Source organism: Emys orbicularis, chromosome 17, assembly GCF_028017835.1.
Source record: "Emys orbicularis isolate rEmyOrb1 chromosome 17, rEmyOrb1.hap1, whole genome shotgun sequence".
NCBI classification, from domain to species: Eukaryota; Metazoa; Chordata; order Testudines; family Emydidae; genus Emys; species Emys orbicularis.
In genome coordinates, this window is record NC_088699.1 from 5,467,153 (window position 1) to 5,483,753 (window position 16,601).

The following is a 16,601-nucleotide window of genomic DNA, read 5'->3' on the forward strand; positions in this document are numbered from 1 at the left end:
CAACAGATAAATAGAACCAGGAACAACTCTCTCAATTTTTCTGGAAAACAGATGCTGGTCTAGCCTGTTATTCCAAGAGACTCCTCTAATTTAGGGAAAAGAATAATTGGTTCCTGGTCTGAGAATTAATAAAAGGGTTCCCAGGATGCCACCTCTCACTCAGCATGCCAATCAAAAACCTGAGATTTGAAATATCTTTGCTTTCCATTTTCCACAGGGGATGCTGAGCACAAGCCATATATTTGTGGAGATGCAGACTCCGCCTCCACCGTACTGGATGGGTCTGAAGACTACCTCATTTTAGCCTGCGATGGCTTCTATGACACAGTAAATCCTGATGAGGCAGTGAAGGTGGTGGCTGACCACCTGAAGGAGAATAATGGAGATAGCAGCATGGTGGCACACAAATTAGTGGCATCAGCACGGGATGCTGGCTCCAGTGACAACATCACTGTCATTGTGGTATTTCTCAGGGACATGAATACAGCAGTAAATGTTAGTGAGGACTCAGACTGGACAGAGAACTCTTTTCAAGGAGGACAAGAAGATAGTGGGGAAGATAAAGAAAACCATGGAGATTGCAAACGGCCATGGCCTCAACACCAGTGCTCAGCGCCTGCAGATCTAGGGTATGATGGGCGAGTGGATTCCTTCACTGATAGAACTAGCTTGAGCATAGGGTCCAAAATTAACCTGTTTGAAGACCAACGCTATTTAGACCTGATGAAAACAGAAGCAAGCCAACCTCAGAATGCCAAACATTTGTTACCAGTTCAAGTGTTTAGTCCTGGCCTACCAAAGGGAGTCAATATGGTTAACGGCTCAACAGTAAAGAATGAATCTCCAAAAAGCACCGCATCTTCAGTGTCTGGACTGACCGATCCAAGGGGATATTCTGCTTCTCTTAGTTTGAGTTCCACAGGGCAGCAGATTTACAGAATGGAGGGTTTATCTCCACACTTTTCTGGATTGGAAAAGGAACAATTCAGATCCTTGGGGAAAAGAGTCTCTGCTTTCTCTCATTTCCACTTCTATAACGCAAAGAGGCGACGTGGAGCCAGGCTCAAACCAAAGGTTCACACATATCTCTTTGCTCACAAACCTTCCCATATGGAAGGATTAGGTCCATCCTTACCTGTCCGAAGTGGCAGTAAAATTAGGATGTTGGTAAGAAGTTCTCTGTGGTGGAGGATGAATAGTCACAAAGTTTATGGTGAGAATATGCTCTTGAGTCGAAGACAGAGTAATTGTACACCAGATCCATACCTTTATCAGAGCTGCAAAATATAACCATCCTCCTTGTATCCCCCCTTTAGACAACTAGTTTAGTCAATCCCAGAATAAAAATGGCATCAAAAAATCAAAAGGTGAGCATTTCAGAACTGTGTTATGGTTCCCTGTAAAACTCAGCTCAGATGTAAATAGACCAAGGAATTAAAAAAAATAGTTTGTCACAATAAAACTGCTGGTGGTGCCACTCTATCTAAGTACACCCCCACAAACACATGCACGTAAGTATCTATATTCTCATTCACTAGACAAGCTGGTTAGTTGGCTCAGGTGAATAGACACAGTTAGAAACCATTGAAAAAAATGCAGCTGAAAATAAAGTTGAACCTGCCTGAGATACGTCTATGGAGCAATATTTTTAGAAAGCTATCCTGTTTTAGAATGCCGAATTTTGTAAAGGGTGGGGGGAGAGTTTCCATAGAAGTCCAGGTGGTGTTTTTTTTCTTATTTTCCTTTGTTTTAGACTAATATTAAGAGAAATCTATAGAAAACCATCCACTTTGCAGGTAAAAGACTAAAAGCCATACAGGGTATTAACAGGTAATTTAGGAATGGAGAGACTCGTGCTGTAAAAATCTACTCTGTTCTCAGACTCAGATTAAGGTACATACAATTAATTTAGCTATTATTTCCTGTAACATATAATGTGGAATATGAAAAAAAGTGTTTTTGTATTTTTTTAAAAAATATTCCCCGTGGCTAGAGATATAGTATGTGGGGATTTCATAACTTTTTGGTGCTTTTAGTGGCATTTTTATTTGTCAGTTTAGGAGGCTGTTGTCAACTGGCTTGAATCTAACAGGACCGTGGTTAATTGCTAGGAGAACGCCATCACACCTTCATCTCAGGTGTTGAAAGAAACTGAATCTGAGATGCTGTCCAGGTACAATATGCTGTCACTAAACTGATCAAACTGTAGAACTGCTTGTTAAGAAGAATAAACAATTTGATCAGGATTTTGTTTTAGGTTAGTTTCTAGACTGCAAGGGCATAATTTAAAATAAAGTGGAAGTTTTTAGGGATGATAAAATGCTGGAGTGAGTGTGACACTACTACTGAATTCTTGTTATTCCCGATAGATTCAGAAAATGGATGTGAGACTGCTATATTAACACGAAGTGAATGGAAATGCTGTGGATGTAGATGAATGAGGGTGGTTGCTTTGCTTAGCTGAGATCATAAAACGCACTGACAATCCAGAGCTCTGCTCCAACAAATTTAATTTGCAGAGAAAGATGAAAAATGTGGGTTGCCCATTTGTTTATCCCATTGAGCCCATTTGCTTATCCCATTATTTAAAAAAAAAAACCCAACTAACCTATCCTTGAGATGATGTCTTACTCTTAAAGGAATAGTTAATTAGAACACAAAAGTAATTTAAAACTGTTCCAGTTGAATGTATCAGACAACATATTAGGCCTCCTGCCACGATTATTTGCCACAATAACTAAGTATGGGAATACTCATTTGGCACTGGTATGAATATAAAATGTAATTCTCCAACGGCATTTAATTTTAGTAATGATTTAATATACCACTCAATCTTAGCAGTAACACTTTAAAAATCAGCCTTACAGTTAGCTAGAATTTGTTAAAATATTTAAATAAGTAGTCAGGAGAGTCTAAATTATTTGAAACCATAAGACTTGAACTTTACTGATCTCAGCTTGCTCTTTGAGTCAGTCTTTTAAAAGTCATTTGATGAAATAGTAAAAAGCTGTAAGCAAACAGGAGTTGAAGTGTGGTTTTAGATTCCTGTAATTATTTTGCAGTTTTTTTAAACCACAAATATAATTCAGTCATTGGCTCTTACATTTGTCATCTTACAAAGCCTTAGATGTTGTTAACATTCTCTTCAGATGTATTGTATGTTTCTAATCAAATTTACTAAGGAAATTGAGAAACCACCGAATACTAAAGTATGCAATTTTGGGCATCTTGCTGTTGCCTTTTCATTGTTTAAACTTCTCACACTAATATAGAAGATGCATTGAAAGTCTCTTCTGTTTGATAGTTGTACTTTTACTGGAAGGTGATGTAAGTGCAATTCCTTGTCTAAGTAAATATGTCAAGATAAAGTTATGGATGATGGAACTTCCCAATGTGCAAGACTGGTTGAAAAATACTGGAGTGAGTGTATGCTCTCTTGTCAAGAGTGTAGTTCTTTAGATGTGGATTCATAAATGATCATTCTGCTTCTCAGACCATTTAGGAGGGAAATTGCCATCATAGTTCCTGTGTGGTCCAGTGCAAAATACTGTATAAATAGCAAGTGTTCATTTCTTCACTATATTCATTTAGAGTAGATAGGAACCATTTGTAAGGTAAGTCTTTTAAACTTCTATAATACATATAAAAGTAGTGGTTATTGGTCTGATATATGCTGCTCTTGATTCTACACACTAGACAAAAGAGCAGTGCTTTGTGAAATGCAATGTTTTCTCTTAATGCCACTGGTGATAGGAAGTAGTTCTCTTCAGTTCAAAATCCTGTGCCCTTATTTGCTGCTTGCTAACGTAAGCAATAAGTTCCCCTCTAACTAATGGTATTTAAATGTTCTGTATCTTGTATTTTGATCGTCTATCTGGTGATAATGTAAAAAAAAAAAAGTTAGACAAATATAAAAGTATCTATATAAATGTATTTATTAACTGTTAATTCTAAGATTGTCTGTGACTTGTGTTTTGTAACTTTATTGTGTATCTTAGTAGTGGTGAAATTTGTATAACCTTTCCAATAAAGAGCTGAAGTATCCCTTTTTCAAGTTAACACAATCTGCATCAGTTTCAGTTTACCTATTAAACATGTTTTGCAGGAATAAAAGGTAGGTAGTGAAAATAAAATATTGTGTTGGTTTTGAGAAATGGACTTCAGGCTTTTTGTCTGAAGCTGTTCAGAACTCACTGGTATGCTATTCACTGTGAGTTTTAAAGGGATTAATTTAATCCCCCCTCTAATAGTTTCCAGTGTACACTTTTTAAATGTGCAACTCTTGAGGAATGTCTGCTGTTGCAGAGAGCAGTATAGCACCAGACCAGGGAGCTGTTAACCCATTTCAATTTGCACTAAAGGTGAGTGGAAACATGTAAATAACTTTTCTTTACCTAAAAGTGCCATCAATTGTCCTTGCAAGTTAAAGTAATTCACTATTTATTTAGTTTAGTCTGGAGTGTAACATTTAAGGACAATGTCAAAGCAGATTTTAATTTATACCACATTTACAGTGGTACACTGTCAAACTCTGCTCCATTTTTGGAACACAGTCAGTGAAAAATGCATTGTGTTATGGACAGATAAACATGAGGTACAAGAAATTCAGAGTTTACAGATATGACTGCTGTAGTTCAAGTCCACTATGCTATCCTACCTACCACTGGGTAATTCTTACTCTAGCAGTGTCCTGCTGTAGCACTGAGAAAGATTGATCTAAATTAGTGGCTGTTTTAGCACAGTGTATTCACTCATTCAACACTAGTCACATAGACAAAGCCATTAAAGGGGATACTACAGCTTTGTTCATGCCTACAATTTAGGGCAATCTTTCTTTGGATCATAACTCTGCAACAGCAAATAAAACGTTCTACCCTTATAGCATGCAATAAATAATAGTGAAACATAAATGCAACCTCTAACGTAAATGTTCATGTCCTTTTCCAGTCATTGTTAATCAGGCTTAAAGCACTGTAGCTGCCAGCATTAAAACATCAGAGAGAAACCCCCCACTTCAAAGACTTAGTTCAAGTATTTACAAGTTGACTGCATTTGTTTTCTTTTACTTACATCTTTCTTTCTTCTAATTTAAAGGTAAAGAAATGCAGCAAACTGAAACAGGACTAGGGAAAGTTGGCAGAGATTGATCCTGTTTTCTTAAAGTAGTAACTTGTTTTTAGAACTCCAGGTGTGGTGCCAGCTCCTACATTGGGTGCTTCTGTTGAGAGATACTTGTTCTCTTGTTCATGAAAGTTCTAATATGTTCTTTATAAAGTGATTAAATTAATCATTTTTATGCTACAGTGTTCGGATCTTTCCATTTGCAACCTTGTTCTACAGCTCATTAGGTCAGTTGTAATCCATGTAACAGTCATCCATATTTTATTTAAGTGTTTACGGATAAGGACTATGTTGAAATTTTATCAATATCTTAATAAAACAATTTAAAACATTTTTCAATGGTCTACTTATTTAAAGGCAAATTCAGAATAGCAAACTCACATTCCTTGTGCTAAACTGCTTCTGTACAGTAGTCTAATGGGATTTTACTGTTTAGAATTCAAATTGATGCCCTCCATCTAGGGTTAAACTGCTTTTACCTACTACTAAAAATGCATCTGACTGTCATACGCAGACTACGAAGCAGGAGCATCTGACCATTGTGCTGCAATTTAAACAAATCTAGAATTAGGAGTAGGTTGTAGCTCCCTAAACTGTAGCTTAATTGGTATCTTGTTACCTCTCTCTAGAGGAGCCACGTATTGAATGTTCTCTTATCTATTTTATAACGAAGAAAGGGATGTGCAGGATTTGAACGACACTTAGTTGTAACAGTTGACTTTGTGCCATTTTCAGCAATAGCCCATTAGTGGAAGTGCAACAGTTGCATACTTCAAACCTACATTTTTAGATCCCCTGTATTTTTTAAACATTGCTGTTAGCGTTAAATTTTCCACACTGCTTCAAGGACTAAATAGCTTAGAATTTTGGCTGGGCCCTGCAGACCTGGCACTAGCTGTTGTATGAGTGGTACGCTAGCTGCCTGAGCATTATTCACAAGCTGTCTTAACACTTCAACTAAAAACACACCAGTCCCTCACACTCAATTGTATTGAACAGTATATAAGCAAAAGCTTCTAGATGAGAGTTTCACTATGAAACTGGAGCTAATGTATTTCAGAATACACTACACATAGGAAACTATAAAAATCACAAGTGGAGAGGGAGTCATACACAGAGCAGCTCAAATGGGTTAGTTTTTTTTGCTGTTTAAAATAAAGATTTTTCCAGGAAATAGGTGTAGATACCTAGCTTTCATTTTTAATCCAAGAACAGGCTCTTGCCCCAGGACCCCTTCTAGTTGAAAGTGTAGCACCTAGGTCAATCTTTCAAATAATGAGCTGCTCCCATATCTCTAGTGGTGGCTGCTGGTCCTCATTTCTAAATTATCAAGCAGGACACAAGGTTCTGGACTTGGAGATGTTCACAAAGGACTCGGCTCCTTGATACTTAGAAGCATGAGAATACAGACCAATGGTTTGGATCCATAAACGCAGCAGTACAATTGCTAGTGAACTTGGAGAAAGCTGTTATTAGCAAGACATGTAGGGAACAAAGTGTATGGGCTTCTGGGGCCCTGTAACACTCGAATAACCAAAGACCTACATGAGACATGGAGTCAATTTATCCCTCCCAAGTCTCACGTGGCTTAGAATCAACTTGGACTGCTCCTGTAATCAGGATAGGAGGCAATGCCCGGTTAGCAAAACCAGTGAAAGAGGGTTAAATCAAATACACCTTAACATAAATTCAAAAGCCAAGGCTAAAATTCAACAGAATGGGAGAGCTCAAACTACTCACAATGAATGCTTCTACCTACATCCTCTTCACACAGCCTATCTGAGTACTGTATTTGAGAGAGCCTAGAACACTGATACACAAACTGATGATACAGTGAACACCACTGCAGTCAAGCTCAAGACAATGACTAAAGAAATCCTCATTATAGTAGAGACTGAAAGAAGTGGAATTTAAGGAGGGGAGGGTGGGTATTTGGTTCATGAGGGAGTGCTTAAGGACTATTGGTTGTGGAAGACACACAGCATTTCATTTGGAGCAGACTGTGGCCTGAACATACTGGTTCAGCGCCACTAGGATGTAGATTTTAAAAAACCCAGACTGAACACTAACTAGGTAGCAGCATATTTCTTTCCAATCAGCACCTGCAATCATACCTGTCCCTTCAAAATAATTTCACACAGTATTTCAATGTTCATTTTATTAACAAAAAGTGCAAACAGTTTTAAACTAAACTATGATTTGTACGCACTTAAACACTGGGGAACATTACATACAAAACAAATGTTTCAGCAAGTACAGTCAGATGAGAACACTCACCTAACATTTATACACTTATTCATGCTTTTTCACCAGCCAGTTATTCAGCTTTCATTATAGCTTCACAAAACATTTTAGCTGCTCAAATGCAATGCACAGTGGTAAAAAGTTTGGCAACAATGTTCTCAGTTGGTCCAAATTAGAGACTGAAGAAAACAAATACAAACTAACTCTTGTGCAGGCCACTTTCACCCTAACTTTAAATAGCTTAGATCCCTATGAATACAACTACAATGTTATTTCATACCATTAATAATAAAAAGGGAAGGATCTTCCCCCACATTCTCTGCTGTATCAATCGTAAGGAGACAAATATGAACAAGGCTCTAGCACCTTTTGAACATTTGTTCAGAATCTGCATTTGAACCTGCCAAAGCCATGAAGAATACAGTCTTGCTAAGGTTTTTCATAGGGCAACTTGCCCTATTAACAGGTTTAAAACAGCCATGGAAGAACTACATAATCTTTTATATTCAGCACAATGGAATGTGCACACCCTACGAGAAAAATACAGATGGAATAAATAAGCATTATGAAGTGTGCCTCTTCTCAGGGACACAAGCAGGCTAGTGTTAATCCAACTCTTCAAAGTCTTCTGCAGTCAACAAGCCAATCCTCTACCTAGCCCAAAAGAGACAGTTCATATGCAATCTCAGTCGTTAAAAAGAGCCCATAGTAGTAGCGCTATTTTGTGGATTAGAAAGGATTTAGGGTGCTTAAATCTAAAAATTCCCAAGATAAGTACATAAATACTAAATTAACAACCGGCAAGGAGTAGGAGAATGTGAACCCCCCCATCAGCCCTGCTTTGGTGCTATATTACCTCTAGCAATTGCATTATCGACAAAGCAGATTAGTTAACAGGTCTTGACATTTTAAGTAAATCAAAGAAATGGAGCAGGATCTCATCTACTTTCAGCAGCAATGGGAAAGTGGGAAGTATTTACAAGTTGTAGGATATTAGTTATTACATAATGCCCTTCCATCTTTATATCCTTCATGTAAATGAGCACTGCAGGGAGCATTTGCATCACATTGGGAGTATTTCAGATGGATTGGTCAGTTTCTTGACACAGCAAAACTTTATACTATCAAACCAAATTACAGTAAAACTTAGGTTAAGTTTTAACTGCCATTAAGTCAATGTTGTTCTTATTTTAGCAATTACCTTGTATTGTCCTCTCCAGTACCAAAGCTGAGGTCTTCAGGTCCTATTTGATCACCTTCAGAAAAAACTGAACACAGCTCTAACACTGAAAAACAATTATACGGCATCCTTAAAGACGAAGCCCCCAAACCAATTACATTTAAAAATCTGTAATTTAATGAGCTCTATAATCAGCAATTTTGAGAGATTAAGATTTCATTCTTAACATATGAAAGACAGATACAAAGTTGGAACCCTTATTCTGAATTAGTCTGCTCTACAATTTTAAAACTATGATGGTGGAGTACAAATTGGTGGTGGTTTCAATTTTTTTGTGAGTCAGCAATGTAACATTCAATGTTATGCTGTGGAGTTCTGCAGTAAACTACTAATTCAGAATAAGACATTGATCTTCCACTGATTATATTAGACTATTAATATTGTTATTTATTCCAAACCATTAACCAAACTTATTTAGAATTAGCAATCATGTAAAGGTTTTACAAGTACCCTTTAAGATGTTTTTGAACATTTTCACAGAACAAAATGGTAGACACTTTCAATACTTTTAAAACTGAGCTGAAGTATTCAAAAGCAGTTTACTGTCAGTTCAGATGCAAACTCATTACTAGGGGACATTTAGGCTACCACCACTCATTTACTGTTATTTTCTGCAATGAAAATTGAGAATTTACATAACTGGGGCCAAATCCACTCTTCTGCCCCAAAGCCAGTCAGATTTTATGCAGAGGGCAGAGACAATCCTACAGCCTACATGCTGGCTGCTACTGTAGCCTCCAAAACAGCTGTATCCCTCATCCACAACTGGGATGGTGAATCTGAAGCCACAGGTTCCCATGCCTCTTCTCCAACTCACCACTCTGATACCACAGCTTTGCAGTGACCAGGGGACCTGCCGTCCACAGCAGATGCTCTCTGCATCCTGCCATCACACAATGCCATAACATTACACCTGTTCTGTGGCTTTCAGCCTTGGACAGAGGCAAGTTAGAGATAGAAGAAACTGTTAAGTTATTTAGTCTACTCTCTAGTACTTAATCAAGTCCACTTTGAAGTAACTCAAGCAAGGGGACTTCTGCTACTTTTGCTGGGAGACTGGTCCTGTCTTAGATCTCAATGTTAGGAAAAATTCACTCTCACTTTCTTTACCTCCATTTTAAAATGAGATCTCAAGCACCAACTGATAATATTTGGAAGGCTTCATTTGGCACCAACACTTGCACAGTTTTGGCAATAACTTAGCCCCGAATAGTATCCTTTACCCACAAGAACCATGAGCCATGTCAGGAGTAGCATTTGGAAAGCTGCCCCTCTGATTGCACAATATAATTGTTCTACCTTCACTTGAGGGCTGGACATCGAAGGCATGATTAAACGCATCTGAGGTGGATGTGGCATCCTCCTGCTCTTCGTTTTCTGTGTCACATTCAATGTCGCTATCGCTGCTCATGCCTGGCAGGAGGTGAAGGACGTGCTTCTGACATAGCCCAGCTGCAAAGAGCAAAGGAGAACCTGCTGCAGTGAGATTCCTGTAGCCACAAAGTTAGCTTCCTTTCTTTCCCAAGACGCACCAACATCAAATTCTCGGGCTTGGCAGGAGAACAAGATAAAGTGAGCAGTGTGTAAACTTATTTACCAAAGCACTAAGGGATCAACAGCAGAACATGCTTGGGGAACAGTTTTAAAAATGTTCTCAGTCTGGTTATCTTATTCAATGGAGACTTAATTTAAAGGAGCAACTCTATAAAAATCCAACTAAACGGTGTAAGTGTGAACTTGTATAACTGCATTTCCTTTCTGCTTTAGTGGCTTTCCTCAGCTGGCAGCCAGCCCATTCTTACCAATGCTTCAGTGGACCACTGTGTAAGTGAACTGAAGTCCAAATGTTTTTTTACTAGTTTTAAGACGTGTCATGGCCTTTTAAGCAGACTTACAGGCCGACTCCTCCAAGCAGCAACACATTTCAATCAGGTTAACTTTCCTATTCAGAGGTCACAAACACATGACAACATGATTTTCCTACAAATATATCTCATCCTATTCTTCTCAAATGAAGACAGCCCCTTGTCTTGCCACTACTTGAAACTAATGATTAGTAAGGCTCCGTGACTTCTGCAGCAGCTGGCTCTGGGGCTGTCCGAGCAGATCAGGCAGCCCCTAGGCCAGTCGGACCAGCCGCTGCTGGGGCACTTTGGGTATGGGAGGGGGCTCAGGGCTGGGGCAGGGGATTGGGAGCTGCAGGGACATGCCAGCTGCTTTTGGGGAGCTGTGCGGAGCCCAGTAGGGAGCCTACTAGCCCCACCAACCCTCCCACCCCAACATCAGCAGGGGTCCCGAGCCACACGCCGCTGCCCAGCCTCCCTCCCCCAGCACTGGTCTCGAGCAGCCCGGCCCCCCTCCCCTAGCAGGGATCCTGGGCTGCACACCAACAGCACCCCCGCCAGCCCGAGTTTTAGTATATAGTACAAGTCATGGACAGATCACAGGCCGTGAATTTTAGTTTATTGCCCGTGACCTGTCCATGACTTTTACTAAAAATACCTGTGACTAAAATGTAGCCTTAATGATTAGTGGTTGAAAACTAACCAAAACAGGATATTACACAGGTTTTATGGTGTCTGGATTGGTTTGCTTTGTGCTGGCTATCAGCTGATGGACTGAGTGGCACTGATGACTAACAAGATGCCAATGGTTTTGCAGTGCAGTCCCCCAGAGCAAAGATGTTCCACTCCTTGCCCATACACCCCAGGTCAACTAAATGAGTAGTAAGATTTCCACAACTTCATATAATTTCACCCCTTGCCCAAACCCCTTTATTTCAAAAGATCTTATCACGAGATCCAATGCAAATGGTTCTGAGAAAACAGCAATTCCAGGTGCTCTTCCAACTGCCTTGCCCAAGAGTTGACTGAACTCTTAAAATGGCATAAAGCAGCTTCCTTGACATATTGTGAAATTCTAGGCACTGTCATCTTTGAGCAGACCTAAGAAAGAAAAATGTAAACGTGACTCCTTCAACCGCCCTTTTCTCTGAAGACTTTCTGGAATTACAATCGTATAAACGCACAAGCACAACACGTTGACCTGACATTGAAGTCAGATGGAGAAACTGGGTTTGCTCCGGTGTATGAAACATGCTCCCAAAGAAAGAGCTAGTTCTCAAAATTCACAGCTAATCATAGCTACCTGAAAACAAGTGGTTATGCTACTGCAATTTTTCCTTTGTGAAAGGAAATAAATTGTAATATTTGTTTCCTGGGGTTTTAACAATGAAATATTTTACTTAAAAAAAAAATCCCTCTTAATGCTTCCTCCTGTAACAGGAGAACTGCAGGAACACATCATGATCACGCTGCAGTGACTAAGAGAAGAAATTCAGTTTTATGTCACAGAGACCTTCTGCAAATGCCAACACCTACACAATATTGCACACTGCAGATAGAGATGGATGCTGGCACCTTAATATAGGCTTTGAGCTACAATTCATCAGTCATTGAAATTCAAATTAGTGCAGGGGTGGAAGGCAGCCGAGTTTTAGCAAGATATGAAAAACACTTCTGCATGGAATATCAATAAGAAAGCCAACAATATTTTCTCCAGCATGGAAAGACAAGGTGAAAGAGACAGGAATGCGTTTTCAACAACTGAGATTTCTTCTGATTTTCAAAGGAATTAGTGGACCTTGCATACTGCAAAACCCCAATTTAAACTAGACTTAAGAGGTGTCCAGTGCAGACATGGTCCCAGTCACCACCAGACTTACCCCTGCAAGCAGAAGCCTTATACCCAAAAAGGTCTCTTGCTGTATTTTAATAGGAACACAAGTGCAGTCCATCTTTTAAATTAGTAATTTGCCAAACCTCATCTCTAAAGTTAAGTCTTAAGATGAAAACAGGCATCCAGGGGTAGAAAAATAAACCAGAAACGTAAACTAAGAAAAAGCTCCTTGAAAAGTTTCTCTGTGCTCTCTGAATTCCATCACGCCGCTCTGTCATACACTTGAGGAGTCGTCCTTTTATTCGTTATAAATCTACCAAATGTTGCAACATAAGTTCAGCCCTCCAAGTAAACAGATTTTTACATAGTTTACAGAAACACTCTTGTTTTAAAGGGGTTGTCAATAAGCAGACAGTGGGCCAAATCCAGACCGCTAGACGCTTTTGAACGTCTACAACCTTTTTATTTACTTATTATCATTATTGTTATTATTTTATTATCTTCCCTGGAGTCTGGACCTTGACTATACCCTGACCAAGAAATTGGGACCTTGACAAAAAATAATTAACTACCTCTGTTTTAAAGTGTCACTACAGTATTTGAGCATTTATTTTCTTTGATCTTGCCTTTACCTTCCTCTGGCTCTGCTGAAGTGCCCTCAGAGAGAATGGCCTGTAGCTCCCCAGTTTCCGAGTTGTTCTCTTGATCAGTTGGTTGTGTTCCTTCTGTATGACATCCTTTAGAATCTGACCTTAAAATGGGGTTGGGGGAAAAAAACAGCATTAGCACCTAAAGCATTAAACACAACCATGGTGGCAGCTTTTCCTCCTAGTGCTACACGCAGTTTAGCATCGGGGAGCTTCTGGGAACTTCCAACTTGGAAGTTATTTGGAATATTTACAGGGTTCCATTTTGAGATCTGAAAGTACATAACTGATGCTCTCCAAAGAACGCATCCTCCCCTGACCCACAATGCTATGTCACATTCAGCACCTGGAGTTTGTACCTCTACACAGCACGTACATTTAAGTTTTCTTAAAGCTACCCTTTCATACTATTGCCTAGCATCAATGACAGAAAGCAAGCATAGAATTCAACATAACGGTCTGTTTGCACAAAAGAACCAAGAGACAGCCCACCCCACCATTCATTGGCTTGCTATTTAGAAAAACCTGATCGCATACTTCAAAACTACTACTATACATGTTGTGTAACTATAAATTGTATTTGGAGAAGCACAGAAAAATCAGAAGTGAGGAAAAGAAAGGAAAGGTGGATTCTCAGTGAAATATCCTCTCCGATATAAGGAAACCAGATGTAAAATCCTGGTGGATAGAACATTAAAGTAGGAAATATTAGAAAAACGGACAAAAGTCTAACTTGCAAGTCTAAATGGGCAAATCTAAATGGCCAGACTACAGCTACTGATGCTTCAGCTTTAGTTAAAATGAGCTGTTATGACCCTCAAAAGTTCTATAAATAGAAAAATGAGGACATACAACTCACTTATGGGCCAAAGCTGGATGTCCAAAGGGAGTAGCAGAAAAATGTGAATGACTTCAAAGTAATTTACGTTCCTGGATACATAAAAGGCTCGATTTGAGCAGTTTTGAATGTTCCATTTATAATTCAGCGAGAAAAGCACTTACCCCAGAGCGGTAGCTTTTCTTGTCTTCTCCATAGTTGTTAAGCCATTTAAAGCAGAAACGCCCACATCAGAATCTGAGCCTTCACACTCCCTTTCCTCTGGCTTAGGCAGTGCATCGGGAGCATTACCATTAGTCAGGGACCTGGGAGAGCCATGCCTACTGCCCGACTTTGAGCTTCCTATGCAACCTAAGAAGAGAAAAGGTGAAGATAATTGGCTCTTATGAAACATTTCAAATTTTTCAAGTCACCATCTGAGCAGCGTTTGCCATTAGGATCACTTAATGTGTACCTTCCAGAAACATATATCCTCTCACCTCCAGCTTCCACTTCTGGTAGCACAGGTTCAGAAAAGCCACCTCCAGCTTCCACTTCTGGTAGCACAGGTTCAGAAAAGCACTTACAAGATTTCCCAGTACAGTATAGATTAACCTTTTGGATTTGTGTGAACTATGAAAATTAGTTTCCCATATGTCAGCAATTCCGCAGGTGCACTAATACAGAAAAATAAATATCTGTTTTTTTAACAGAGATAGATCCATCTATGGGGCTGGTCTACATAGGGAAAATATAGAGGTGTTTCTCTGCACTGGTGCAGCACCTCTGGAGATAGCAATGGTGAAAACTGTACAGTTCAGGGTACAGATGATTTTGCTCCCATGTGCATACACGAGAGCAGCAGTTCTCAATCTCTTTCTGTTCTGGGACCTCTCCCTGGGATCCCACTCCCATTAGCATGAACCATAACCCCCTGCCCCCAAATCCATTTGCAATTCTCAATTTGAGAACTGCTGCATTACAGTTTTCACTGTTGCTATCACTGGTAGAGCTGCACTAAAAAGTGTAAGAGTTTTCCTGGTGGCCATAATGTCCAAATCTATTACCACATGGTGCAGGAGTAAGTCTCACAAGGACTTAAGCAGAATTTTCTTGTATTTCCTTTAGAAAAAACAGAACCCAGAATTTAAATCCTGGCTGGTAATTTACAGCAGTAACTTGCTTGTAAATGTAGTAATTAAATACAAAATACTACAAACACCAATTTAGGGTATTAAAACTATTTAAGATAGGCAGGTTACTGTTAGAAAATGGAAGTCCCAGGAACACTGAGCATGAACGCTAGACACAAAGGCTTAGTAAGATGGTGTAATGGGTTCTCAAAGGTCTGTATTGGTGCAATAATGTTAATCATGTTTAGGGGAAATAGTATCTGGTTTACGTACAAAGTTTAATCAAAGACGGGAACTTTATGAGCAAGGATATGCTGTTAAAAAGCTTCTTCCCTGATGCATTCCAAAACATATTTAAAGCACTCCCACATTTCAGGTTTACCTTCAGAGGAAGTCTGACAGTCTCCCTTTGAGCGAAGATTATTGTCTCCACAGTCCATTGCTCTTCGAAGAGACAGGCTCCCTGCTGCTCCAGAACGAGTAGCTTTGGGCGAATGACTTTTCTTACTTGTGACTACAAAGATATTTAATCGAAAGGCGTGTGAATGTACTGCCTAGGCATCCAGTCAATTCTCTGCATCATCCCATCTTTATGTTGGCCTGAAGTGGAACTAACTGATGCAACGGCACTAGACATTCTCTTCCCCTTTATTCTTGAGGCCACCATATTGTCCCCCTCTCTCCGAATCTCTCAAACGCCTTCAAGGTTTTCATTATATATTATTCCTGTTGTGAAGGTATGTTGGGAAGAAGCCACTCGCTTAATCAATAATGCTCCTGAGACCAGATCAGGAATGGTTACTTTAATTCTTCGAGATGGGATTGTTAGTGAGAACCCACTGTACGTGAGCACGAGATCGGAGTCTTTTCAATAGCAATGGCTGTTGAGGCCACACATGCGGCCCAAGTCTCCTTGTGTTCCTGGTGTGAGCGCGTAGAAGGCGGAGTAGTCCCCCAACCCTCCCTCAGGTCCCTCACAATTTAAAGCCCATGCTAGCTGAGGACTTCAAAAGCAGAGACAGAGGGTAGGTCATGGGATTCACACTAACTACAGCATCTCAAAAAAACACAGTTACTACAGAGTAAGAAATTGTTCTCTCTTCTTCAAGTATGTGTCAGTGCTGATCCCACTGTAGGTGACTGACAAGCTGTACTCTCCTTTGATGGTGGGAGCAAGAAGCATCAGCTGCATTGGTAAAAAGGATTGATGTACTGCTCTCCCAAACTTAGCACCAGACTTTGCTGCCATAGAAAGGGTGCAATCTTCAGCGAAAGTCAGTGGGTTGGCTCCACATCACTGCTTTACAGATTCAGATTCAGGCACATTTCTGAAGCAGGCTGATGACAGGCTGCCTGTGTCCTGATGGAGCGTAACTTGACAACTGAAGGGAGACGTGTGCTAGTAGTTGATAACAGGTGGAGTTGCAGAGTGGGATCCACTCAGAGAACCTTTTGACAAGCCAGCTACAGTCATGAAAAGGGGGAGAGAACATCTGAAAACTTTAGTCTTATCAATGTAATAGAGTAATGCTCTGGAAAAATCCAAAGTACCAATCTTTCTCTCACTTTGTGCTGAATGGTTTCAGGAAGAAAACTGGTAGGTTAATTGATGGATTTAGATGAAACTCCCAAACCACATTACGGATGAATTCAGAATCACCTTCTCTCTATAAAAGGATGCATAAGGAGGTCCAGGAGTAAGGGCTTGGAGTGCACTGACC

At 39.8% G+C, this 16,601-nt stretch overlaps 2 protein-coding genes across 8 annotated transcripts in view; one reads left to right on the forward strand and one right to left on the reverse strand.

Annotated features, from left to right (window-relative positions):
* The window catches only part of PPM1E (protein phosphatase, Mg2+/Mn2+ dependent 1E), a 106,008-nt gene extending 104,718 nt beyond the window's left edge, over positions 1 to 1,290 (forward strand). The window contains exon 7 of the mRNA XM_065418445.1: positions 218 to 1,290. Within this exon, the coding sequence (XP_065274517.1) occupies positions 218 to 1,290 (1,073 nt within the window). The remainder of the gene's footprint in view (positions 1 to 217) is intronic.
* Positions 1,291 to 8,562: 7,272 nt separating this feature from the next.
* TRIM37 (tripartite motif containing 37) overlaps positions 8,563 to 16,601 on the reverse strand; it is a 47,452-nt gene continuing 39,413 nt past the window's right edge. For 3 of the 7 annotated variants that reach the window (XM_065418182.1, XM_065418180.1, XM_065418179.1), the window contains 5 exons: positions 15,263 to 15,394; positions 13,933 to 14,119; positions 12,916 to 13,034; positions 9,905 to 10,018; positions 8,563 to 8,645 (listed from right to left, as the gene is read on the reverse strand). In XM_065418182.1, coding sequence (XP_065274254.1) covers positions 8,563 to 8,645; positions 9,905 to 10,018; positions 12,916 to 13,034; positions 13,933 to 14,119; positions 15,263 to 15,394 — 635 coding nt within the window. Of the gene's footprint in view, positions 8,652 to 9,360; positions 9,489 to 9,904; positions 10,079 to 12,915; positions 13,035 to 13,932; positions 14,120 to 15,262; positions 15,395 to 16,601 lie in introns of those variants that run through there. The other 4 variants (XM_065418185.1, XM_065418178.1, XM_065418184.1 and 1 more) reach the window with 4 other exon arrangements.